The 27,137-nt window shown below is 39.3% G+C and overlaps 5 protein-coding genes across 7 annotated transcripts; 2 read left to right on the plus strand and 3 right to left on the minus strand.

The window, feature by feature from the left end:
* Positions 1-6,056: 6,056 nt before the first annotated feature.
* Positions 6,057-8,337, minus strand: LOC131323357 (early nodulin-like protein 1). Of its 3 annotated transcripts, none has more exons than XM_058355113.1 (3): positions 7,658-7,889; positions 6,599-7,124; positions 6,057-6,424 (listed from the first exon to the last, which is right to left on the minus strand). In XM_058355113.1, exons 1-3 carry the CDS (start codon positions 7,830-7,832, stop codon positions 6,226-6,228), a joined length of 900 nt encoding a protein of 299 aa, XP_058211096.1. In that variant the 5' UTR covers positions 7,833-7,889; the 3' UTR covers positions 6,057-6,225. The 3 variants fall into 3 exon arrangements, with proteins under 3 accessions (XP_058211096.1, XP_058211095.1, XP_058211094.1); XM_058355112.1 differs by having other exon boundaries at positions 6,536-7,124; XM_058355111.1 differs by having other exon boundaries at positions 6,057-7,124; positions 7,658-8,337.
* A 3,845-nt stretch (positions 8,338-12,182) lies between these two features.
* LOC131322679 (uncharacterized) lies at positions 12,183-13,551 on the plus strand. The gene is made up of 2 exons (XM_058354093.1): positions 12,183-12,520; positions 13,272-13,551. The coding sequence occupies exons 1-2, from the start codon at positions 12,423-12,425 to the stop codon at positions 13,549-13,551; spliced, it is 378 nt and encodes a 125-aa protein (XP_058210076.1). The 5' UTR covers positions 12,183-12,422.
* An 8-nt stretch (positions 13,552-13,559) lies between these two features.
* Positions 13,560-15,863, plus strand: LOC131322681 (uncharacterized). Its single transcript, XM_058354094.1, has 2 exons — positions 13,560-14,438; positions 14,809-15,863. The coding sequence occupies exons 1-2, from the start codon at positions 13,679-13,681 to the stop codon at positions 15,861-15,863; spliced, it is 1,815 nt and encodes a 604-aa protein (XP_058210077.1). The 5' UTR covers positions 13,560-13,678.
* A 2,746-nt stretch (positions 15,864-18,609) lies between these two features.
* Positions 18,610-19,779, minus strand: LOC131323358 (uncharacterized). Its single transcript, XM_058355114.1, has 4 exons — positions 19,621-19,779; positions 19,324-19,536; positions 19,101-19,198; positions 18,610-19,026 (listed from the first exon to the last, which is right to left on the minus strand). The coding sequence occupies exons 1-4, from the start codon at positions 19,648-19,650 to the stop codon at positions 18,786-18,788; spliced, it is 582 nt and encodes a 193-aa protein (XP_058211097.1). The 5' UTR covers positions 19,651-19,779; the 3' UTR covers positions 18,610-18,785.
* A 142-nt stretch (positions 19,780-19,921) lies between these two features.
* On the minus strand, positions 19,922-23,444 carry LOC131322683 (intracellular protein transport protein USO1-like). The gene is made up of 4 exons (XM_058354095.1): positions 22,254-23,444; positions 22,028-22,162; positions 20,072-21,504; positions 19,922-19,997 (listed from the first exon to the last, which is right to left on the minus strand). Exons 1-4 carry the CDS (start codon positions 23,340-23,342, stop codon positions 19,922-19,924), a joined length of 2,733 nt encoding a protein of 910 aa, XP_058210078.1. The 5' UTR covers positions 23,343-23,444.
* Positions 23,445-27,137: the final 3,693 nt, after the last annotated feature.

Raw genomic sequence — 27,137 nt, forward strand, 5'->3', positions numbered from 1 at the left:
ATTCTCATGTACATGGATGGATTTGATTCCTATAAACACTCATCCCCCTCCCCCTCTCTCTCTTCCTCTTCTAGAATAGAGTATATTAGGATTAACGAATGAAAAAAAAAAAAACAAGTACTAGCATCCTCTCTCTCTCTCACATGCATATTCGCACGTGCGCGCACATTCACCCAACGTTGGTAGATTTTATGCCCTTTGGGAGTAAGGTCTTTTTTTTCTGTTTTTTTTTCTAAAATGCAAGCAACCTATCCTGCTCTAAGTTGGGAATTGGGTAAGGAGTTAAGGTCGGCCTCGACTATTCGAAGACTTAAAGCGAAGATTAAAGGTGAAACTCTTTTTTCATTGAACTACTCTAAGGGGTATGAAAGTTCGAGAGGCCCCTACAACTCATAATTTTTGAGGTCTAAAACGATAATACCTCGAGCTTTAACTGAGTGCCGGCGGTGAATGAAGTTAGCGGAGTTTGTGGGTAAGCTCTTCTTGAAGAGAGCAATTTTGTTCACCCTCGCGAAAAGTATGCTCATTCTATGTTTTACTATGATAATCGGAGCCGCTCATTTTATTTGGATTCATTTGTTTGGAGATTAAACAAAAATTCAGCTTAATCGGACATTGACAAGTGCTTGATCTAACAATTCAATTCTTCAGTCAAGAATTTTAAGGAAAAAATAAATGAACTCCTAGGTGAATCACTTACCGATATTTGATTGAGTTGAAATACATCATGATCTCCTTACCAAGAGAAATTTTTGGGTGCCGAATGGGTACCACGTGGCGTCCGAGCAGCCCATCCGAACCGTCTTAAAGTGTGTTGGACAGCCCAGATTGAAACCCTCTTTCTTCTCTCACCCCACCACTCTCTCTCTCCTCTTTCTCTCTCCAAACCGAAATGAATGGTCCGAATGCGCTGAGCGGGCACCACATGATACCCACTCGGCCTGGGAAATTTCTCCCTAACAAATCAATTTGGAAAAATTGAACGGTTTTGATAAGCAAATTGAGACACAGAATGAACGTACTCTCACCGAATGTGAACAAAGCGTGGGTGAACAAAATTACTTTCTTTGATGTGAGAGACATACATTTGTTGGGCCTGACATTATGGTGTCTTTGGATCGTCGAATGGAAATCATAAATGAGATCTAATTGCGTTCTTGTAAATTTATAAGTCTGAAATTTATTATTTTTCGTAATTTTTTGTTTAACTATTCGTCATAATTTTTGAAATTAATCATTTGTCTCGATAAGATGAATCGAAAAAGCATAAAAATATGAACCGATATTAAAAAAATCAAATAAAACAGCACTTTTAGGCATTGGATGATTTCCCCAAACAGCTCTCATCCCTTTGCCGACAGGCCCGACACCGAGAAGGAGACCTTGACCCTCACGTAGTCACGAGCATGGAAAAGTCGAGCAAATGTCTCTGTCGTCTCTGTCTTACAGGTGTAGCCGTGTAGCCACTTACGTGTACCGAACGAGAGGATCAGGAAGACTTCACTTCTCGGGTCTCGTTTACTATCCGATCAGTACAATTATACGATGGATATTAATCCAGGAGTAGTTACGGGTTCTTGGGTACCACGCGGTAGTGCTCCAAACTCTTCTCTATTACACATAGATGTTCAAAAATATTTACGGAGATGTTCTATTTCAGTTAACCATTTTTTAGTGGCTAAACATGGCTTATTAATCTTTTTGGTCCCAAAGTATCACAAAAATCTCATTTTGGTCCCCAATAAGCACATTGGAGAAATTGAGTTCCCAACGTTATTAAATGTGTACCAATGTAGTCTCCCACCCCTCACGCCGTTACCCCAGATGTCAAAACCAGGGGCATGTTTGTCATTTTCCCTCTCCCAACGTCTTTATCCTCCACAACACCTATAAGGGTTGGGAAAATCACTTGCTTGCTCCTCGTGGAGGGAGAGATTCAGGGGTTGTTCAGCTAAATAAGCCACTTGGCTTTTCTTTTCTTTTTTATTCAATTTTTTTCACATTCTTAATTTTCGTCAATTTTTTGGGAATTATTGTTTCTTTATGACAAGAGGAATCTAAAAAGTAAAAAATTATGACTGAAATCTAATTTTTTTTGAATAAAGACAAAAATAGCTGAGTCGGACGCTTTACCGGCCCTAATCCCTCTAACGAGGTGCGCCGATCCGTGGGCCAAAGAACACGCCGTCACAACCCTACTGAGGGGTTGTTCGGCTAAATCAGCCAAATGACTTATTTTTTTTGTTCTTATTCAAATTTTTTTTCGCATTTGTTAGTTTTTTGTCAATTTTTTTGGGATTATTGCTTCTTCATGACAAGAGGAATCTAAAAAGTAAAAAATTACGATTGAAATCTATTTTTTTTGAATAAAGACAAAAATAGCCGAGTCAGGCGTTGTGCCAGCCCTAATCCCTCTAATGAGGTGCGCCAATCCGTGGGCCCAGGAGCACGCCGTCACAGCCCTACTGAGGAGTTGTTCGGCTAAATAAGTCAAGTAGCTTTTTTTTTTTCCTTATTCAAATTTTTTCGCATTTGCTAGTTTTTTGTCAATTTTTTGGAGATTATTGTTTCGTCATGACGAGAGAAATCTAAAAAGTAAAAAATTACGATCGAAATCCAATTGTTTTTTAGTAAAGATAAAAAAAATTAGCTTATTTTTGTCTTTATTTTAAAAAATTAGGTTTCGATTATAATTTTTTACTTTTTAGATTTCTCTCGTCATGACAAAACAATAATTCCCAAAAAATTGACAAAAAACTAACAAATGTGAAAAAAATTTGAATAAAGACAAAAAAAAAATCACTTGGCTTATTTAGCCGAACAACCCCTCAGTAGGGCCGTGATGGCATGCTCCTGGGCCCACGAATCAGCGCACCTCATTAGAGGGATTAGAGCCGGCACAGCGCCCAACTTAGCGATTAAAACCCAGTTGTCGGACCGGTTCTTGGTGGCGGCGAGTTGGTCAAGGCGGAAGTCGACGGTGGAGTCGGTTAGGTTTTCGGAGAGGTGGTTGCCAGGGAAGGAGCGGGTGTGGTAGCGAATGGTGCGCATGGAGTGGCCCATGGAGCGGTGGGTTTTGGGGGAAGGGGAAGAGGATGGGCTGTAGAGGATAAAATGGTTAGGAGGGCAAATGACAAACGTGCCCCAGGTTTTGACGTTTGGGGTAACGGCGTGACGGGTGGGGGACTACATTGGTACACATTTAATAACGTTGGGGACCCAATTTCTCCAATGTGTTTATTGGGGACCAAAATGAAATTTTTATGTTACTTTAGGAACCAAAAAAATTAATAAGCCGGCTAAACATTAATCATCTTGTTACATTTCACACGACAACTTATCTTCATCGATGATAACTTCTGTTCGCTCATTTTGTAAAAGTGCTTCTTTTCTTTCTTTTTTTTTATATTTCTTTGTAAAAAAAAAAAATCAAGCTCGATTTGATCTCGTGAAATGTGTGATTGAACAAAACACACGTTTTACAAATTGGTACGACTCGAATCGGAAATGGTTTCGTGTTCTTAATCAGTACTACCAATTTAGAGTTTCATACACATAAACTAGAGGATTTTTAGTGTAAAGTTTGGTAAATATTTAGCTATGATCTTTCACTAAAAGTTTGCATATTCTGTTCAGAGTATTGCTATGAGTTCCGACGGTTTCAGTAGGGAAACCGTATCGACGGTCTCGCCAGGCCGTCTTCAGCCACCGGACGGCCACTCCGAGCCGTCCAAAAATTCTAAAAAAATCCCGAGGGGCCCTACGCGAGAATCAACGGCATCCGATGTGTGTAGGGTGGACGGATCAAGCACCCTACACACATCGGATGCCATTGATTCGCGCGGAGAGCCCCTCTGTTTTTTTTTTAAAATTTTTTGGACGGCTCGGATCAGCAGTCCAGCGGCCAAAAACAGCCCGGCGTGACAGTCGGTGCGATTTCTGTACGGAAACCGTCGGTACCCGTATCTTTACTGGATTCTGTTCAACGTACGCTGTGTTGCTTTTGAGCGTGAAAACAGGATGCTAGTACGTACGTGGGGCAGAGCTATGTCGACCAAGGAAAAAGAGACACTCATATATTATTGGTCCACTCAATTAAAGATGGAATTTATGAATGGATTGTACGTTGTCGGATCCAAATATTATTATGGTACAAAAAATATTAGTTGGAAAATATATTATTGATCCAAATATTATGCTGAGCAACAAATAAAGTTGGAAAATTATATACTAGTAGTAGATAACAAGAAGGAAACCTCCACGTTCCTGCGCTACATTCCCCACTTTGACTGTCAGCTTTCATTTTCGGACCTCTAAAGTGGAAGTCATATTCATACAAAGGGAAAGACATACACGTAAAAAGGAGGTAAAAAGCTGGAATGCCTTAGTATGCAAGGAAGCGACATTTTCCAGTCACTTTTTGAATACAAGATAAAAGCACAGAAAAGGCGTAGATCAATCAAGAGGGAGCAGTGGCGGACGGGACACGGGGAAGTGCTAATCTAACTGTGCTATATATCTTTTTTGCTGTGCCCCAAAACGATGTCGTTTTGGAATTGTTTTGGATATATATATATATATATATTTCGTATTTTGCCCCAAAACGATGTCGTTTCGAAATTGTTTTGGATACATTAAACGGCTGAGGACCCTGTTTGCTTGCAAGAAAATTTATCAAACCTTGAACAACTTGCCAAAACAAATCAACGGGCAACAAAATGGAGTTGATCGATTAGTGGGCGGCAAAAAAAATAATGACGACATCATCCACAAATCCTCACATTTTCCGAACCTATTTTTCCATTACTCATATTTCTATTTTTCCATTAACCGTTCGGAACCCATTTCACCCATTTTTCGATTTTTATCGGACAACAAGGATTTTTGGTAGACTTCTTTCATTGGATTTTATTAAATTAACCCAAATTAAAAATCAGAATAAAAGGAACAAAAGTTATTATCAATCAATGGTGCTGTTTTGGCATACATTTTTAATGAGAGAGAAGGAGAATCAGCTTTCAACGGTGGAGAAGCAACAATAGGAGTCCATGAGGGAGGAGGAGGAACAGTTTTGGCGGGAGAAATGAGGGATTAGGGAGAGATGTTGGGGCTTTTTCTGTGAAAAATCTAAAATGTGAATTAAGTGTGCAAGCAAACAAGACCCTTGGCCATTTAAATAGTGTATCCAAAATGTACAGCCCCAAAACGTCGTTTTGGGGCATAGCACGGAGGATAACCCAGTTGGGCTAGCACCTCCCCTGAGTCATGGCGGAAGAAGCATGGGACGAGCGGGGGCACATGCTTCCACTCAATTTTTTTTTTAATTTTAAAATGTATATTTTATATTTTATCTAGTTATTTATATTTTATAAATTTACTTTTAATCTTTCTAAGACATGTCGAATATTATTTCATTTTCAATTTTTTGTTTCCCATATTTGAACATTGTCTTTGGTTATTACACTTGCAAAATGAGATGTCTAACGTGAAAAATAGAGGCCACTTACTATTTGAAACTCTCTAATACATAATATCCAAAATTCAAAAATGCCTAAACCATGGACTACGTTTTATACTTTTAGCAATTATTAACAATGGGAGCAATCTTGGTAAATATTGTATAGTGAATTACTCTTAGACTTTATCCGTTGAGAAAATTCAAGCAATTCGATTGCTTTTATATTCTACGTAATTTACTATACTAATAAATATGTTAGGTTTTTCAATTCTAAGCACAAATGTTTTAACTTTCCTTAGTGCGAAATTTTTTGGTTGAAATGCGTTTAAAAAGTACCCCCGCTTACATAGATTTATCGCTATGCCACCGAGAGAGGGACATCATTTTTAACTACTCATCTTCTTAAAAAGACATCATTCACCAACGATGACAAGTGACACTCAAAGAAGGTGATGACCCTATAATATTTCTAGTTTTGCATCATCTAAAGAGAAAATTCTTTGAGGCTGAGTAATTAATCACACGGCCGAAAATGATATTAACCTCAAATATCAACCCATCAAGACATTTAAAAAAAAACCTTCAATTACAATGTCCATAAAAAACTGAAAATCCGCAAAATGAAATAGAATGAAAATAGATCATATCCGGTGTCTGTCACGCAAATAGAATTGCTAGAGCTATCTCACAAGAAATCCCATAAAAAATTCCGACTGATAAAGAATCTAATAGAGAGAAATAGAGAATCCAAACCCAATAGAAAAACCCTAGAAAATATCCATATTTTCAGATGGTGAAGCAACAAAACTACCCAGAGCCACACTAGACAGCAGTGTTACTAACAAAACCAACAAAACTGGAGGGGTGAAAGCCGGTGTAGATGAAGGCGGCGGCGTCGCAGTATCGCTGCTGGGATTCGGAGCCGTATCACTCTCCGCCGGCGTCATTCCCGGCGACAATGTCGTACTCGCCGGCGGGGGTGACTCCACCGTTGCCGGAGTTGGTGACTCCACCGTTGCCGGAGTTGGTGACTCCACCGTCGCCGGAGATGGTGATACCGGCGAGGTCGCCGGAGACTTAGCCGGAGTTGGTGACTCCAACGTTGCCGGAGACGGTGATACCGGCGAGGTCGCCGGAGACTTGGCCGGAGTTGGTGACTCCACCGTTGCCGGAGATGGTGATACCGGCGAGGTTGCCGGAGACGTGGCCGGAGTTGGTGACTCCACCGTTGCCGGAGATGGTGATACCGGCGAGGTCGCCGGAGTTGGTGACTTCATCGGTGCCGGAGATGGCGATCCTGTCGACGATCCTGGTGTCGGAGACGTCGCCGGAGTAATCCCCGCCGGGGATGGGGCAGTCGCCGGGGATTTTGTCGGCGGCGAGGCTTGTGTCGGGGACGTCGCCGGAGTTTGAGCCACCGGCGGCGGGGTTGAGGGAGGAGTGGGCTTCTTCGAATTCCTAACGGCCATAACGACGACGGGTAGCTTCTGACCCTTATCGCAGTTATCTTTGTTTCCACTGATGAAGTAGAAGGGACCAGATCGATCAAACTTGAACACCGAATCACCACCGTCCATCTTCATGATGGGGTTCTGAGTATTGCAGGTGTCGTAATCTTGTTTGTTCACGACGAACACAGAATCCGTTCCCTTGTTATACTTGAAAACTAAAAGAGAAAAAAAAAACCAAATAGAAACCATTGATGAGAAGAAAACTCTCTCTATCTCTATACTAATAAAAATCCAAATAAATGGGTAAAAATCAATAATTTCTCCGCTTGGGGAGGCTTTTTATTTCTTTGTTTCTTGGTCTTAGACGATTTATTTATCCCGTTGATTGAATTGTCTGACTTGATTATCTCGTATACTCTCACAAATGTATTGTCTCGTGATTTATACTTTATTAATTTATACACGATGTAAATCATCAGTTCATTCAAAATATGCAGTGCTGCTATTTGTAGTAATAACACTTTGGCAGTGGCCAACAAGGATTTGTCCTAGCAGCATGGGAGGGAGTCTAACTGCCCGGATGAGAGATATCGGGTTCGAGTCGATGGAGGTACGATCTATATGCGTTGTAATCTAACTACTGACCACTAACGCAGTAACGCTATCTATGGAAAACAAAAACAAAAAGTAACACTTTGGTGATTTTCTTTAGTTAGGTAAGTGTATATATATGTATGTGGTGACTTACAGACGGTGTCATTGACTTGAAACCTCATCCTCGCAGACCATTGGTTGTAGTTCTCTGAAGGGTTTAGTACCCACCCTTGATTTCCACCCACCTTAAACTCATAAGCCTCCAATGAACCCATTAAACCAGTACTGAATAACACCAATAACATCCAAAGCCATGTGCTAGAACCCATCTCGATCTGCTGTCTATGCTTATGAATGAGAGAGAGAGAGAGAGAGAGAGAGAGAGAAGGGTAGGGGGAAGAGAGGGATTGGGTGTGTGTATATATAGGGACGGGGAGGGGGTAGAGAATTGGTGTATAGGTCGCAGTACTAATGCCGTTGGATGGGGGGGGGGGGGGGGGCGGGGAGAGAATTGGTGTATAGGTCGCAGTACTAATGCCGTTGGATGGGGAAGCAATTTGTATTTCAATTCAAAGCAAAATAAAAGGCCGGTGTGCAATAAAGACACTTTTAGCTCCGTTTACATTTAGTATCTGCCTATATTTGTCACTTTGCACGTGGCTAGACCATATTGAGCCAACGGCTATGAAAATGTTTAATGCAGTGGACAATGGAGCTTGATGAGTTGGAGGCTTGATAGCTCGAAGACGAGGATTCTACAAGGGAGGGGTGCACTGCAGGGATATAGTACGTGATTCGAGTCGTTCAAAAATATTAATAGTATTTCAGATTTGGTGAAAGTATACTTGAATTACTTGTAGAATTACTCATCTTAATTATTTGATTGTTGATATGGCACCTCGAGTTTCATACCGTTATCACTGTAGTGCACCTCTGCACTATAGGGCCTCGGGGTCTAGCTAGCCTCTTCAGAGCTTGCCATGGTTTAATTAGCTCTGAATTCCTCTTGATATTTTGAGCAAGACGTTTTTAGGGCATATTTTAATTCCTACTTTAAGGGACCGACAAGAAAAAGGATATAGTCTTTTTCTTTCTTTTTTTGAAACGAGAAAAAGGATAGTCTTTAGGCCATTAATTTCCTGAGTGTATTTTCTCAATAATTAATCACTTGGGGCGCGTATGACAAATTGTCGAAATTATGTCAGATATGCATGTAAAATGGATGTCGACGAAACCCCAAGAAGTTTGGCTAAGTGGTTGTGAGAACGTAATAAATTCTCTTCCACGAGATCACAGGTTTCATTCCCACAGAAGCCAAACGTTCTAAGTTTTGGAGCCACTGAGGGTTATGCCCGATCGTTACTTTCAGGGCTTCGAAATTAGTCGAGAACTTGAGGTACTCACAAGCTGATCCAGACATCTGATTACAAAAAAAAAAAAATTGGATGTCGACAAAGGAGGTAAGAAGTTGGGTTTATTTCAAGTGGTGATTTGAGGGTATTGAATAGGGTCAGTTTCCGTTGTATTGTTGGAACACATGCTAATGACAATAGTAAAATTGTTTCTGTTAAATGGTAGTAGTATTTTAATTGATGCATCTGAGAAAAATGACCTGTCTAAAAATATGTGAAAATGCCCACTTACTTGATTCATACTCAGAGTTCTAACTCTCCCTTGACCTCAACTAACCTGTATTCGATATATATTACATGATGTTCTCTTGTATCCGTTCAAAACAAAAATAAAGGAATCCTGTAGGTTTAGGATGTGTTTCACTGATTAAAATAAATATTTCTTTTTCAAATAAATATATATTCTTTAAAAAGTGATGTATTATAAGAGAATGACATGTTTCGTAAAACAGAAAATAAGTACTTAAAAAATAAAAACCTTAGTGAAACAGGACCTTTATTAAGTTTTGACATAAAGAAAACCAGGTGTGAACTGCAATTATATCCCTTTTGAGACAAGTTTTAGGCACATATTTTTTGGACTTTCAACAAGTTCATTTAGATAATTAAGCCCAAAAAGGGTAACGCCCAACCTATATATATGGGGGGGGGGGGGGTGTCTTTTCATGTCCATGGAGTCAATTTGACCCAATTTCGCATCTATATGATAATGTGGCTAGTTCTAACCTAAATCTTAATGGAATCAAAACATTCCTATCCTCCTACAATTTAACACAGGCCATCTTCTTCTTTTACATATATTTAGTGAAAAGGGAAAGGGAACGTGGGGAATAAACCACCACTGCAACACTATTTTGCCTGTAGCGAGATTTGAACTCGAAACTTCCCAACTGAGAGGGTCAAAGAAGTGTCATCTCAGCTAGAGCCCATTTACCACGGGCCATCTTCAAAACATTAATTGTTTGTACAAGATTTGTTGCTTCTACAATATCCGTTTCGTTAGAGTTGGTATCCTCTCTATCGTAAACTCTGTCCTCTCTCTCTTAGTCGCACGATATTTTCGTACGATCTGAGATAAACAGACGGACGATTTTCAAACGGAGAAACCCGCGCAAAGGCCTGTGATAAAGGGGCACAAGATTTCCAGACAGGGCACGCATGTGGGTGTCAAGGTAATTAACCCATCACAACAAAATAATACAGACATAGAACAACGTATATAATAAGAAAAGAAGCAACTTTTATTCATTGAATGCTTAATACATAGTAGAAAACTGCTTCTTTCGTGCCGATTACATTAGCTAGTTTTTGTCGTCTAAGGCCGTATAGCTCTGGCTGCAGACGGACCGGTAGCAAGTCTCTTCGGCATTGGCACGATCCGCGGCTGCACCGCTGCTCAACATCTCCTCTATGCACTGGTCCATGCACGAGTCCGCCCGAGCGACCTCGGACGAAGCAAACATGATCACCATCACAATGAGGAGAACCGCCGCGACCTTGTTGGAAGCCATTGGAAATTGGGAATTTGTGGTAATCAGAGGTTTGTATGAGATGTAGAAAATGCAAATGGGAATGGCATAGAAAATGAGGTTAGGGGTTTTTATAGGGGGTTGGGGATTGGTGTTTTGGGTTTTATGTTTAATTTTAGCTTTTGCAAGCTGGGTTTTTTGTTTTCTTGGTCAAGGTCTTTGATGGGTTTGTGGTGAAGAGGAAAATGAGGAGAAAGATGAGGGATGTAGAGGGTTTTAGAATGAGTTAAAAGATTATCTCGAGAGAGGGAAAAAAGGAAGATCCATGAATGGACAATTTCACTAGATCAACTGAATTTCAACAAGATTTTCAAAGGTAGGACTATTTTGATGGACGACAACAATTTTAGCCTTGTCTTTCTCCTCTGTTTTGGATACTAAACTTGTATCATACTAAATTGGCACTTTACAATTGTGCTCTCCCAAGGTGGAGATTGGCACTCAGCTCAGCAAGGAGTTTGACATGAAGGGTCTCAGAGAGTCAAAGAAAATTCTCGACATGGAAATTCATTGGGACAGGGTAAAAGCCAAAAGGCACAGATTGAATGACTTAAACACAATATTTGAAGCGAGTGTTGCACATTTTGCATGGTTTCCTTTTCAGGTGAAATTCGGATAAACTTACTGTTACAGTAAGGGTCATCATTTGGCCCGAAGGCCCGCGGCCCGCCCTAAGCCCACCCGGCCCATCGGGCTTTTACCCGGCCCATAGTTTGTCATGGGCGGGCTCGGGCCTATGAATTTTTACTCGGCCCGCCCGTAGGCCCGGTCCGTGAGCCCGCCCGTAGGCCCGGCCCGTGAGCCCGCCCGTGGTACCTGTCGAAAAGCCCGCCCAGTAGCCCCAAATCCCACAAAATCCTTTCTTTTTTCCCTTGCCCAAGAAAATTTAAGCCCGCCCGTTTTTTGGCCCGCTAGCCCGGCAATTGGGTTAGCCCGTGGGCCGGGCTTGGGCTTCAATTTATAGTAGGTAGCCCGCCCGCCCCGCCCGGAAAAAAGAAAAAGCCCGATCGGCCAGGCCCGTGGGCGGACTTGGGTAGTGCCTTTGCGGGCTAGGCCGGCCCGGCTCGGCCCGATGATGACCCTTATGTTACAGTAGATATGACTGCAAGAATTCTTGCTGCCTCATAGCTCTATGCAAGGAATCTGCATATGGCTAAAAGCCATAACACTTCTACCCTCATGGCTTCATAGCTGTTGCATTGGAGTTCCATTCTTGCCCATTTAGAGCAAAGTTGTCGGTTTCATACTGGCGAGCATATCGTTTCTATAATTGGATGGTATGTATCATGTACCAATGGATATCTTTGTATAGTTTCAGGTTTACTATAGCAAATATGATTATATGTCCTCCGGATCCATGTACTTGTGTGTAATTATAAAACTTGAAGTTGGCAAATATAACAAGTTCTAACTCCTCAACATAGTTCATCATTAATTCTATAAGCAAATTAACATATGGACTCCAAATTTTGGTGAAAACCCGACCCTGATATTAGTGCACCGGTCGGTACAGTTTGGTACAGGCCTTTATGTTGGACAATACCAAAAATAAGCTAGGTTCCCATTTTAGTGTGCAAAATTGAAAACATATAATTAGAGGCCGGTCCTCCTTTCTAGCCTCGGAATGATCCCAACCCTGAAATATTTTCCCGAAGCTGAATGGCTCGGGTATGTTGGGTGATGGACGTTTTTGCCCTTTTTCGGGTTTACTATATATAGGCTTGTTTTCAAAAGAATATTGACGGAGAGAGAAGACAGATAGAGAGAGAGAGAGAGCGCGATCGCGATCGCGATCGTGAGAGCGATTTCGAGAGAGAGATATCGAGATCTAGGGAGAGATTGCGATAGAGAGAACGATTGATGTCTAGCTTGAGCGATTGATGTTCGATTGAGAGGAGGAATTGCGTTGGATTGAGATTCAATCGATCTGTTGAGGTATTTTTGAGTATGTTGTTAGATTTGATTAGTTATTCAGTTGATGTACTTTTCATTTAGTAGTGATGTATGTTGCTTTGTGATTCGTTGTAGCTTTGTGGTGCGTGAGGAGATGCAGGTTGATGGAGTCGAGCAGATGAGGTATTTAATGTCGTTTTTGTTGGTAGATTTGTTTATTTTCAGTGTTTATGTGATTGTTTTGATGTATGAGAACTGTTTTTAGATCTATGAGAACTGGTTTCTGAATTACGAGAGCTGGTGTCTGAACTATGAGAACTGGTTTCTGAACTATGAGAACTGTTTTCTGAACTATGAGAACTGGTTTCTGAACTATGAGAACTGTTTTCTGAACTATGAGAACTGGTTTCTGAACTATGAGATCTGGTTTCTGAATTACGAGAGCTGGTGTCTGAACTATGAGAACTGGTCTCTGAACTATGAGAACTGGTTTCTGAACTATGAGAACTGGTTTCTGAACTAGGAGAACTGGTTTCTGAATTACGAGAGCTGGTGTCTGAACTATGAGAACTGGTCTCTGAACTATGAGAACTGGTTTCTGAACTATGAGAACTGATTTCTGAACTATGAGAACTGGTTTCTGAACTATAGTTCTCATATGAATTTGATGTGATTTGTTGTTTTGTGTATTATTTAAATGTTGTTTTTGTTGTTAGATTGAGGCCTAGCTTGAACTATCATTGTGTTTGTTTGTTAGATTTTGATGTGAAGTGTCTTTTTGTGTTTTTTGCATGAGAAGTGTTTATGAGAATTGTGTTTTTAAAATGAGAACTGTGTTTATTTATATGAGAACTGTGTTTTTAATAGGAGAACTGTGTTGGTTTATGAGAATTGTGTCGTTTTCCTTTGTGTGAATTGTTTGTTTTTTTGTTAGGGAAACGGAGAATTCGTTGATTTTGTTTTGTAAATACAATGGATTGTGTGCTGGAATAAAGTTGTCTCGGTCGTCGAGAATTGGAGATTTTATGAAGATATTGTGTGGCAAGTTTAGTGAGTTGAGAAGACACTCATTGCAACTCTTTTATGCTATACGTGATCATCCTAGTACCATGTTATATAATGATGAAGATTTGGAGGTGATGTTTGCTGTAGCTGATAGTATTGGATTGAATTGCATTGAAGTTACAGTAGTAGATAGTCGTGGTTTTGGATAGTGGTATTAGTGGGTGTGGTGTTGATGTTGGTGCTAATAGTAGTGGGGTTTTCGATAGTGGTGGTGCTAGCACTAGTAAGGGCATTTGTTTCAGTGGGCAAGGGTTAGTCGGTTGTCGGTTGGAATCAATGGAATATGTAGGTAAAGAGGATGATTTGGGAGCTATGTTTTGCCCGCATCAGCATCGGCCAAGGTTGTCGGACGCGTGGAAAGAGCTTATTAAAAGTGTTGGTCAGTTGTTTGTCGGGGGTTCGGAAGGTTTTCGTGATGCATTGCGGAAATATTCAATTGTTCATTCTTTTGAGTTTGACTTTGTAAAGAATGAAACAGAGAGAGTGACTGCAGTTTGTAAGGTAAAATCTTGCAAGTGGAATATCCATGCTAGACTTGACAAGGTCAGTGGTTGCTTTTACATCAAAAGGTATTATAATGTTCATTGTTGTGGTGTTGCTGGGCGTACGACAAAGAACTGTCATGCTAATTCATCTCTGATTAGTCAATTGATAAAGGATGATGTTCGAGACAAGTCAAAGAAACGTCCTGTTGATGTTGTTGATGATTTGAAGGAGTATTATGGGGTGGATGTGTCATATAATCGTGCTTGGTTAGCTGTCCAGAAAGCCAAGTCAAGTGCATTTGGAGATTATTCAGATTCTTTTAATCAACTGCAATGGTATCGTAATGTTGTTCTGAATTCGGATCCTACAAGTGTTTTTGATGTTGAGTGGGATCAAACCACAAATCGTTTTTTGAGGTTGTTTGTAGCATTTGATGCATGTGTACAAGGATTTAAGCACTGCAGGCCTGTTTTATCCGTTGACGCAACGTTCTTGAAGGCAAGGCATATGGGATGCTTGATGTCTGCTTCAGCTAAAGATGGTAATGCAGGTATGAAATAGATCACATATACAATTCTCATATGAGTACTTACACACATTTCACATAGGGTACAATGCAGTATGAGAAATATGAGAACTGTTTTCAGAACTATGAGAACTGGTGTCTGAACTATGAGAACTGGTTTCTTATAGTCATATAGGATGCTTGATGTGTGATTGAGCTAGAGATGGTAATGCAGGTATGAAATAGATTACATATACAATTCTCATATGAATATAACATACAGTTCACATAGGCTATAATGCACTATGAGAAATATGAGAACTGTTTTCAAAATTATGAGAACTGGTTCCTGAATTGTGAGAACTGATTTTGTCATATGTATGAACTGGTAACTGAATTATTTTTTCCTTCTCAGGTCTATTTCCATTGTGCTTTGGTGTGGTTGATTCTGAGAATAATGATAATTGGCTTTGGTTTATGGAGAAGTTGCATGGTATTTTGGATGAAGACAGAAGGGTTTTTGTTTTTATATCTGACCGTCACAGAGGAATAAAAGAGGGTATTGCTAAGGTGTTTCCTTCAAGCTTTCATGCTTACTGTCTCTATCATTTGAAGGGTAACTTGCGTACTGCTTTGGCGTCCACAAATGTCAAGTATAAAGAGAGTTTGATCAGAGTGTTTTCAAAATGTGCTTATGCTCCCACTGTGGCAAAGTTTAATCAGCATATGGGTAATTTGCTGAAACACGGTGGTGCAGCTGTTGTTCATTTTCTGTCGGAGTTGCCTAATGAGCGCTGGGCAAATGTTTTTTTCCCGGGGAAACGTTATGGAGCAATGTCCTCTAGTCTAGCTGAGTGCTTTAACTCATGGATATTGAAAGAGCGTGAATTGCCCGTGGTGGATATGGTTGATCGTATAAGGAAGAAGATGATGAAATCAATGTGTTTGAGGAGAGAAAGGGCAAGTAAATGGGATCAGGTGATTTGTCCTTATGGGGAGTCTCGGTTGGAGAAGTTATATGATTTAGTTAAAACATGGAAAGTGATTCCTTCAAGTGCTGATATATTTGAAGTTGACACGGATCCGTCTGTATGTGTTGATATTGGGAGGCGTACATGCAGTTGTTGTTGGTGGCAGTTGAATGGATTCCCTTGTTGCCACGCTGTCTGTGCTATCAAATATAGTGGTAAGGATTTGAACTTGTATGTAGAGCGTTTTTTTCATGTTGAGAGTTATCGTCAGGTGTATTCAAAACCAATTTACCCAGTTGCGTCATTGTTGAAAGGTGATGTGGTTGATTGTGGTACTAGTATTCTGCCACCATTGTCAAAAAAGCCTCCAGGGCGGCCTAAGAAGAAGAGGATTCGTTCGAATGGGGAGAAGGTTAGAGAAATGAAGTGTGGTAGGTGTGGGAAGATGGGGAATCATAATAAACTTACTTGTAAGGAGGATTTGAGGCCTGGTTTTTAGTTTTTAATAATTGAGTTGTACAAAAAACAATGTTATTGGATTTGATTCATGAAATAATTGTTGAGAATAAGATTTTTTTTTGTGTTTTTGTTACTAATTCTGTGTTTTGTTCTAGCACTTTGAATTATGTGAAGTATCTAAGCAACCTGTGTGTATAGCTCTATGAGAATTTTGTATTTTCTATGAGAAGTGTGTATTTTCTATGTGAAATGTGTATCAAAACTGTGTTTTTAGTATATGAGAACTTTGTATGAGAAGTGTGTTTTTTTCTATGAGAAGTGTGTTTTTTTCTATGAGAATTGTGTTTTTTCCTATGAGAAGTGTGTTTTTTCCTATGAGAAGTGTGTTTTTTCTATGAGAAGTGTGTTTTTTTCTATGAGAAGTGTTTTTTTTCTATGAGAAGTGTGTATTTTTCCATGAGAAGTGTTTTTCCCCCCTATGAGAAGTGTGTATTTTTCCATGAGAAGTGTTTTTCTCCCCTATGAGAAGTGTGTATTTTTCCATGAGAAGTGTTTTTCCCCGCTATGAGAAGTGTGTATTTTCGATGATAAGTTAAATTCTAACAGAACATGCATCAAATTGACATACACCAAACCATACTAACAAATAGCAAACGATTGTTAACATAGATGAAATCCAGCTTAACATTCAGAAGACCCTAATTATCATCAGAGTCAGATAGCACTAATTACAGCATCAGTGGTTTAACACAACTACAAACCCTAATTTTCATTGGAGTTAGATTCCTTAATCATTTGAGGAAGGAGCCAAAAAGTCGCAAAAAATCCCCAAAATGTTGATGAACCCCAACTAGAAACCCTAATTTTCCAAAAAGTAGTTGAGGCACGAAACCCTAACTTCTACTGTGCATCTTCCTCTTCCTCGTCCTCCTTATTCCCTTCTGCTCTGTGAGCGTCCATCAATGCCTGGATTTCTAACCTGAGGCGGAGAAGATCGATGCTCTGTATCCTGTGCTGGCGATGCAGGCGTTCCACTTCAGCTTTGAGAGGAGCCACATGCTCCTCAATGATCTTCTTCACAGCATCCTCCATGGTTGAGATTTTCGGAGCGTTGTTTGGTGGAGTGTCGTCCGGAGCGTTCTGATTTGGGGCTGCCATTTGGTGGAGTGTCGTCCGGAGCGTTCTGGTTGAGATTTCTTCTCTCTCTCTCTCTCTCTCTGGAAATGAAAAGCCGTGTGCGGTGTTTAACCTTTCAGGTATTTAAGGTGGTAGTGATACACGTGGTGAACAGTTTAAAGTGCAACGATTTTTGGTATAAAAAACAAAACAAAAACAAGAAAAACAAAAATATAGAGATCTTTGTTTGAAAAATAATAAATAATAAATATAATAAATAAAACAAAAAATAGAATATATTCGAGATTACTAATTAATTGTGACTGTTTTTTTTTTTTTGGTTTAAGTATTTTTGGCAATTAGAAATATAATAAACAAGGAAAAACATCCAGATTTATAAGACATGCATCGTTGGATACACCTGACGATCGAAGAAAGTAAACATTTCAAACATCCTAGATGAAATTGATAGATCCAAATACAAGGAGAAAAAGAAAGTACCAGATTTAAACAAGAGATCTACTAAGAAAGAAAGAAAAAAAAAAAAAAAAAACATAGAACAGCCAAACTGAAAAATTAGATCCCTAGTTAGTTGGTGGTTGTCTTCTTGGTCGCACGTTTCTGCTAGTAGTGGCTTCTTCCGCTTCCGCTTCCTTTGCCAAATTTTTGGCAAGTTTCCAATCTTTGAAGATCTGCACTTTTTTCTTGAGAAGGTTGATGTTGTCCTGGTTTTCGAAGAATCGGAGTTGGGTTTCATCAAGTTTTTCACTGGTCTCTTTGACTGATGCATCTACGGCATCTTTGATGAGTCTTGCCAAGTCTTCTGCCATTTTTTAGGATTTTTTTGTTGTAGTTGTGTTGAGGGTGGGAAATGAAGAAACGGGAAGAGGAAGAGGGGTATTTATAGGCCATATAAAATAGGGTTTCACGTTGAAGATGTAATTTACAAAAATACCCTTTACATTTTTTATGAGAATTGGTTATTTTCTATGAGAATTGTGAAATTTCCTATGAGAACTGTGTTTTTTCTATGCGAACTGCAAATTTTTCTATGAGAACTGTGTTTTTCCTCTATGCGAAATGTAAACTTTGAACAATGAAAAATGGAGTTTAGAGAAAGATGATTGTATTATTAGAATTGGTTATTTTCTATGAGAATTGTGAAATTTCCTATGAGAACTGTGTATGAGAATTGTGAAATTTTCTATGCGAACTGCAAATTTTTCTATGAGAACTGTGTTTTTCCTCTATGCGAAATGTAAACTGTGAACAATGAAAAATGGAGTTTAGAGAAAGATGATTGTATATGTTGATTAACCAGTAAACTAAACAACTCATTAACCAATATACATGTCATGAACAACACCTCCACCACGTCATTACCCATGTGCACTACTTCCACATCCAAAACTAATATTTTTGCAGTGGTTAATGAGGTTTCTGCTATGTTAGGTTTCTATGAGAATTGTGAATTTTCCTATGAGAAGTGTGTATGAGAACTGTATTTTTTCTATGCGAACTGCAAATTTTTGTATGAGAAGTGTGTATGAGAAGTGTTTTTTTCCTCCAATGCAAACTGCAAACTTTGAACAATGAAAAATAGAGTTCAGAGGAAGATGATTGTATATTTTCATTAACCACTAAACTGAACAGTACGCATTAACCACTATACAAGTCATGAACATCACCTCCACCATTTCATTACCCATCTGCACTACTTTCACTTCCAAAACTATTTTTGCAGTCTGAGATTGTATATCTTCATTTACCAGTAAACTAAACAACTCATTAACCACTATACAACTGATGAACAACACCACTACCAACTTTGATGAGTAAGTTGAATCTATGCCTTTTTTTTCTTCTCTTCAAGAAGCTCCTGGTCGTCATAATATTTTTGCAGTCTGAGATTTTCCATCCTATTATGATAGATTTCTGGAGTCCATGATCTCTTGGGGTCACTGACAAATGCTTGCACAATATCAGCTCTCATTTGAAGGCATTGTTGCTTTGTAAGGTCGCTTTTAATTGGTTTTTTCATTAGCTTTTGGCGAATGATGTAGGCAACAACAACTGCACAATCAACCCTGTGAATACAAGACTAATGTTAGGGGCTTATATAAGATGCAGTGACGAGTTTTGGTAGTTGAAAGATACTTACGAGCCTGGTTCTTGTTGTGGTGCATTGTCCACGAGCTTTGCAGAGGTTTTAATCTTCTTCTTGCATTGTTGGTTGATGTAGTTCGTGACATTCTTTCTCTGTTACAGAATATGATCATGGATACATTAACGATACACATTTCACATAGTTTGTTCACATAGACTACAATACACAGTTGAAAGAGTTCATATATTTTTCTTAGAATAAGGAGGGATTATGTTACCAGATTGGCAGTTGCTTCACAGTATTTATCTCTTCTCCCTTGTCTGTGGATGGAGTTGTAGAACCTCCATTCTTGGTCAATGGTGTCTAGCTCAAGCAAAGTATAATGGCTTGAACCATATATTGGGATAAGGATTGTTCTGGTGTTCAAAATCTTTGAGCGGACGACATCAAGTGCTCTGTTAGCTGAGTTTTGATCACCTCCAAGGAAGGTCTGTTTCGAAAGAAGATAATTAGGCAACCTCTTAACTGTGAGTGTATGCTACATGAATTGTGAGAGAGTGCTTCCTTTTCTTACTGATGAAAAGCTGTTGAAGACAAACGGCATATCTTGTTGGGAATCTTCTATTCCCAATGAAAAGGATGGTCCAGATGTTGGTGGTTGTAGTGTTGTAGTCAGCAAGTGGACGTAGGCATCTATTGGCTGTATCAGAATGTAAAAAGTATTTGTTTATCACGTACAGTTCTGATATAAAAAACAGAGTTCTGATAGAAAAAATACAGTTCTCATACAAAAGCACAGATCTCATATACATTTCTCTTAAAATATAGAAAGAGAGTTGCTTCTTTTTTTATTGTGTTACCTGGCCTGTTAATTCTCAATCACATAGCAGAAACCTCACATCTTCTTGATATATGCGCAGGTCATCTAATTCACAATCCCATATGTGCATACTGCATGATATACATAACATTAGCCAATCTGAAATGATTTAAAGACAGTAAATTGTTGGGTTTAGCATTTTTACCATCCCTCCTCGAGTTTCCAAAATTTTCTGATTGTTTCTTGGCATTCGTCAGGTAGCAATGCAAGGACAATGTCTGCCTTTTTTCCTAGGGGAGGAATCTTGTCATCAAGTTTCTTGATTTCTGCTTGTGGCTTGTCACTTTCGACAAGGACAATTTGTTCTTTTTTGCGACCATCCTTTGTGATTGAACCATAGTAATACTTGTCATCCATTTTTTGCCTTCGTGGTCTTTGTTTTGCATTATCATCTTTGTTGTCCTCTTCAGAATCTTTCCCTGCATGAGCATATAGTTGTGTAACTTCATGGACCACTTGCTCAATCTTCTGATCAGTGTACGTTTGTGTGATGTTATGTATTGCTTCCTCACTTCTTTGTGTGAGCAAAGAGGAATCAGTCTCGAGAACCGGTAAATGCTTTTGAGGTTCTTTGGTATGTTGCGGTTGGATGGAAAGCTTGCTGGTGAGGGAAAGCTTGTTGGTTAGGCTGCGTATTTCTGCATCTTTTTGAACAATTATAGCCTTTTGCCTTTGTTCAGTTGTGCTCAGATACTTTTGCAGCTGGCCCTTCTCGGTCATTAGGGATTCAACTTGCATTGTAAGGGCCTTTTTGATTTTGTTCTTCTCAATTTCAAATTGTTCCAGCATCATATGTTTCTGTTTTTCAAATTCATCCATTTCTTTTCCCATTTCCAGCAGCTGCTTTTCCATTTCATCCCTGTCTTTTTTCAAAACGTTTGAGATTGTATCCATCTTCTGCAGCTTTTGTTCCAGTGAGTCCCTTTCTTTTTCCATTTCCAACAGCTGATTTTTCATTGTATCGCTGTCCTTTTCCAAGACTGCAGTCTTCTCTATCAGGAACTTGTGTTGTTCTTGGGCCTGCAACATTGTGTTGGACATAGTTACGATCTTCTGCAGCTTTTCTTTCATTGCATCCCGTTCTTTTTGCATTTCCTCCAGCTCATTTTTCATTGCATCCTTGTCGTTTTGCAGTCCGTGGTTTTGTTGTTCAAGTATTTGTTTTTGATTCTGAATATATTGGACTTGTTGCTGGAGATCCTTGATGATAACTTGATCATTGTTCTCCAGTAAGCTGTCACAGAATTTACCCATCTGGTTGTGCTCTTTAATTAGGCCCTGACTGAAATTAATGGAGTCCAGAGGTTGGTAGGTACTTGGAACCATAGTCTCGCCTGATTGTGATTGTGAGAACATTGCTTGTTGTTTCTCAGTAGATGATGTTGACACAAGAGGAGATGGTTGCTGTTTTTCAGTTAAGTGTATCTCATCAAGTCGTAGTGCCGGACTTTGAGGAGATTGTGTATGCTGCATCATCTGTGATATAGTTCCCCTGTCATTGTCATCTACAACTTCTGGGTGTGGCATGCTGTAGACTTGAGCCTCTTGGCATGTTTCTTGAAGTTCTTCCTCATATACCTGAAAGATGTGAACTCACAATCAGAATTGTGTTTTTCATATGATAACCATGTATTTTCCTATGAGCACTGTGTATGAGAAGTGTGTTTTTTTGTATGAGAACTGTGTTTTTGCTATAAGAAGTGTGTATTTATCTATGAGAACTGTGTAATTTTCTATGAGAAGTGTGTACTTTTCTATGAGAAGTGTGTAATTTTCTATGAGAAGTGTGCACTTTTCTATGAGAAGTATGAGAAGTGTGTATTTATCTATGAGAAGTGTGTAATTTTCTATGAGAAGTGTGTAATTTTCTATGAGAAGTGTGTACTTTTCTATGAGAAGTGTGTAATTTTCTATGAGAAGTGTGTAATTTTCTATGAGAAGTGTGCACTTTTCTATGAGAAGTATGAGAAGTGTGTATTTATCTATGAGAAGTGTGTAATTTTCTATGAGAAGTGTGTAATTTTCTATGAGAAGTGTGCACTTTTCTATGAGAAGTGTGTATTTTCGTGTCCAAGTTAAGCAATTTGATTAGTGTATATACCGTAATGTTGAGATTGCTCAAATCTTTAAAATCATCAATTCTTTTTTTCAGGTCTGAGGTGTTCCAGTTTAGTAGTCTTGGAATTGCTTCATTTTTTGGTCGTGCAATCAAATCCGTGTGTTCACAAATCCAGTACTGCAAAACAGGTAAAAGGAAATTATTAGAATAAAAGAAAATTATTAGAATACCCAAAAATACTTCTCATAGCAAAATAGATTTAAGTTACCATCAATGCCACCACACATCCTGTTGCATCTCTTGGTTTGTCATGGAACTTGTGCATTGATGTATTCAATGTTTCTGCAATGGATTGTGCCCAGTCGTAGTCTTTTATTTCTTCTATTTTCTCCATGCAATGCACATATGTCCATGCAATGGTGACTCCTGATGTGGAGAAGAACAGCGTCAGGCAAATGAACATGCATACAAGGCGGACTACATCTTGGATGTCTTCTTCAGTTATGGATTCCTCTTTTTTTGAAAGTATTTCATTGATCATATCTTTCATCTTTTTACTACCAATCCTTGCCTCCTGTATCCCCCTTCTTTTTGCAAATGCAACATCACTTTTCTTCTTGTTCAAATCTCCTATTTGTTTGTTCCCACAAGCTATTCCAAAGATTAGCTTGATGTCATTCCTTGTTATGGCAACCTTCTTACCACCAATGAGGAACTTGCTGTCATTGGTATCATAGTTCTGAATGATACTCAGGATGGTTTTATCGTGCTTCATGCAAGCTTTTTCCGCTAACTTACCTTTCCTAATGGCATCAATCAGCATCCAAAAAGGTGTTTGTTTCAAGAGCTCTAAGTGGGCATTGTTCAAGTTCAGTTTTGACAATAGCCCCACTGTTCCTATTACATTGGACCTGAATGTGCATTGCTTTTGGGTCTGGGTTGGGGAGTCTGGTTGTGATTCTGATTCTGATTCTGATTCTTGTTTCATGGCCTTCTTTTTCTGTTTTGGGCTCTGATGTTTCTTTTGTTGGGTTTGCTTTTGGGTCTGGATTGGGGAGTCTGGTTCAGATTCAGATTGTTGGGTAAGCCTTTGGCGTTTTTTGGCGACCTTTTCCTGTTTTGGTCTTTGTCGTTTCTTTCCCTGAGTTTGCGAAGGGTTCTGTGATGATTGGCTAACTAAGGAGGTTGCTGGCCTGTCAGGTTGAGTTTTCGATCTTGTAATGACTCCTGCCTCCTCCATTGTTAGTGTTCTTGGTCTGATCTCGTAAGAAGTTTTCAAATCTTGTGTGTAAGTCTTCTCATGCCCTGTTAAATATATGAACAAAATTGAGATAGAGTTTTTACATTGGCTCATCATAGGTATAGTACACAGTTCTCATAGAAAAATAAACAGTTCTCATAGAAAAATACAATGTTCCTGTAGAAAAAATACACAGTTCTTATAGACAGATGTCATGTATAATACACAATTCTCATAGAAAAATACACAGTTCTCATAGAAAAATACAATGTTCCAGTAGAGAATTCACAATTCTCATAGACAAATCTCATGTATAATACACAGTTCTCATAGAAAAAAAAACAGTTCTCATAGAAAAATACAATGTTCCAGTAGAAAATACACAATTCTCATAGAAAAATCTCATGTATAATACACAGTTCTCATAGAAAAATACACTGTTCTGATAAACAGTTCTCGCAGAAAATACACAGTTCTCATGGATAAGTATGATGATGTGTAACTTTAAAAATGTATTCTTTCGGAACAGAATACACAGTTCAAATTTTGTAAGTCTTCTTGTGTCCCGTTAAATATATGAACAAAAGTTAGATAGAGTGTTTACGTTGTCTCATCATAGGTATAGTACACAGTTCTCATAGAAAAATAAACAGTTCTCATAGGAAAATACAATGTTCTAGTAGAAAAATACACAGTTCTTATAGACAGATGTCATGTATAATACACAATTCTCATATTAAAAACTAAAAAATGAAAAACCTAAAGCGAAACCATCAAATGTGCTTATTATCCTGACCTCTTCGCTGCTGGATAACTGGCCAGTCTCCTCCTTGAAGGAGCTGATCGAGAACATTTCACATAGAACCCTACACACAGTTCACATAACTCGAAAACACATACTTCACATAGACGCAACACGTTTATGAGAGTTAGGGTTCTCATATACATATTTTACAGTTCGCATAGAAATTTCGCATAAACGTTCGACATTCTTTAATGTACATACCTTTTTTTGCCATATTGAAATGTTGTTGCCTGATCGATTGCACGAGAGAGAGAGAGAGATCGAGCGAGAGAGAGAGAGAGCGAGCGAGAGAGAGAGCGAGCGAGAGAGAAAGCGCTGTTGAGCGGAAGAGTTAGGGTTCTGTAGCGGTAGAGTTAGGGTGGTTCTGTAGTGGTTGGGGGGAGAGAGGGTTTTGTTTAGCCGTATGGAGAGGGTTCGGGAACGTGACCCGCAAGAGGATCCGGGATGCTTGTTTTGACCCGCGAGGGGTATTTTTGTCCACAATGTAGCGCCGGGACTAAAGGGGGTATAGAATATTTTGTGCTGGGCTGAATTAGGTCCGAGCCTAATTTTTTGGGCCGGCCTAAAAATCCCCCTTTGATTTATTGCACCACGCAAGTAACGAAAGGGGTCGGTCCTGAAGTATAAGTGTGCGAAGCTCGAATTCTTTTGTGGCCTATTAAGGCCGGAATTCTTCTGGGCCTGCTAAATCGGGCTCGGGCTGGGCTTGTTAAATCGGGTATGGGAGGCATTCATTGGGCATCAAACTCAAACTCAGACTCAGGCCCAAATCGGGATGGGCTTGTTAAATCGGGATTGGTTGATACTCGTTCAATTGAGAAGAGAAAGCATATGCCAAACTTAGGCCCGAAGCGAATTTTCAATATTGGGCCTCCTACATATTCAAGAATTTCTTTAAAAAAAAGTGATAAAAGTACAAAAAAACAACAAAAGAATCAAACTAAAAGGATACAATTATATTATTATAAAAGTAAAAAGATATGATTGCAAGAGTTTTTGAAAAAAATAAGATAGTTTGCTTCATATTTAAACATAAATATGATTTTGTGAAAAAAAAAAATTTAACAAACAGTAACAGCTCGCTCAAAATTTTTAATTTTTAACCTTTGGATGAGTTTTTTTTAATCAAATATATGAGCATATCTCTTCTATAGTTTTGTTGTATATGTTAGCTGAAATTTTCAACAAAGTAATTGAGTAATGTGATTTTCATAATATTACAAAAATAACTAAAAATAAAGCAATAAATGAGAGAGGAAGGGCCTGAGAAGTGAAAAAATGAACATGAAGGTGCATGGAAGTCAAACCACGCACTCCCAATAACATGACAGCATTTACGTGATCACTGAACCAAGTGTCTAGTTTGCATTTTTATTTGGAAACTTTCTAATATTTATATGTAAGTTACATTACAGTGCGGCCTCAATTTTGGGCCAAAATTTGGGGGCCAGAAGCGGTCGCTTCTTCCGCTTCCCCTGTAAGTCGGCTTTGGCCAAACTCACTATATTCTACCCAAAAAAAAAAACCTTGCTCACATTCTTCAACAATTGTTACCGGTCTAGTGTCATAGTTATGAACTCATAAACCTTCCTCCGCAAAACAAGTACAGCAACGGCTTACAGGTCTCCCAATTCATAGATATAACAAAAGTCGTTCCGGTTAGTGCGCGACTCCAGCCGGCTATATCCCACAGGAATCCAATATTTTCTTTTGATTCATTTTTATCCAGCTGGTTATAGCTTGCAACATTTTGCCAATTTCTGGCATTATTTGTTACCTCCCGGTTTTTATAACACGCTTACGCCATAATTCTGACGGTGCCGTTAAAATATAAGATAGCTAGCTCACAATGTTCTATCGAGGAACTCAAGTCCCCTTCAAATAAAACTCTCAGCGGTGAGGGATTCGGAGCATAAATCCGGCAGTTACGAGTGTTTTTATGATCGTTGCTTCCGTAGACCAACCGGACCAGTTGGTGGATTTCAAGTCCTATAATTGTCATGTTTACTGCCACAAGGACATGCGCATAAGATCACTTGTATCTCCTGCACCTCTGTATGTACGTACTCAAAGTCATTGAATCAAGTTTTCAATTATATTCCTTCCGTCTAACTGAACTTTCATATGATTCCGCGACTAAAACTGCATTAGAACAGAGGTACAGGGAGACAAACGGAATGTGACCCGATTGTTGCAAATGATCGGGTGACTAAAAGTGCATTAGAACAGAGGTACGGGAAGACAAACGGGATGTGACCCGATTGGAAGTCCATTTAGTTCCATGAGAAGAATCTCAAAGTAAAAGGCAATAGACAACTCTAAAACTAGCTCAAGATGGCATTTCACCATATTATTTCAGTTGAATTTAGAGGGAGAAAAGTACATACATTGGCTTAATTAGCACATACAAATAGGAAGCTATTCATTCAGATAGCATCAATTTCACTCTTTCTTCTCTGCTTTCTCCTCTCCCTTAGCTTCCTTCTCCTTTGGTTTCCCCTTTTTGGGCTTCAGGAAGCAGAAACAGGAGCAGCATGGGCACTGGAACAAGAACTTCATTGCTACTTTCCTATTGCTTCTCCCTCCCCCCCGCACCTGCTCTAACCACTGTAATGGCTATGGCAAAAGTTCACCTTAAATCCCTCTTTCTGTCTCCTTTTCAACTTTTCCTGTCATTGGATTCCATTTCAATCAAACTCACTTTTTAAAGAGGCTTGGCTATATTGGCAACACAAGGGTGTGGGGATTGGTGGTGGGGTGATTTTTTTTGCGGGGATCAAGTGACGGAGTGGACATTATAACCGAATGTCCATGCCAGCTTATGCCTCACCTTAAGTAATGTCGGGACCTTGAAGTTAAGAACCAGCCAAACCTCCAGTTAATTCCAAGGGCTTTTTGCCCACGGTAGGAGTCGAACCAGCGAGTTTGATGTGTGGTGGGGTTGGACATGATCACAAATAACTGTTCTCTCTAAAGACCATGTGCCCTGTGGGTCCTGTTTGGCCACTTTTATTGAAAAAGAGGGGTGCTGCTTTTGTTTTTCCTGTCTCACATGAGAGGTTTCTAGGCTGTCATGCAATTGAAGGGGAAAGAATTCTACATTACTA

Source organism: Rhododendron vialii, chromosome 4a, assembly GCF_030253575.1.
Source record: "Rhododendron vialii isolate Sample 1 chromosome 4a, ASM3025357v1".
Taxonomy (NCBI): Eukaryota; Viridiplantae; Streptophyta; class Magnoliopsida; order Ericales; family Ericaceae; genus Rhododendron; species Rhododendron vialii.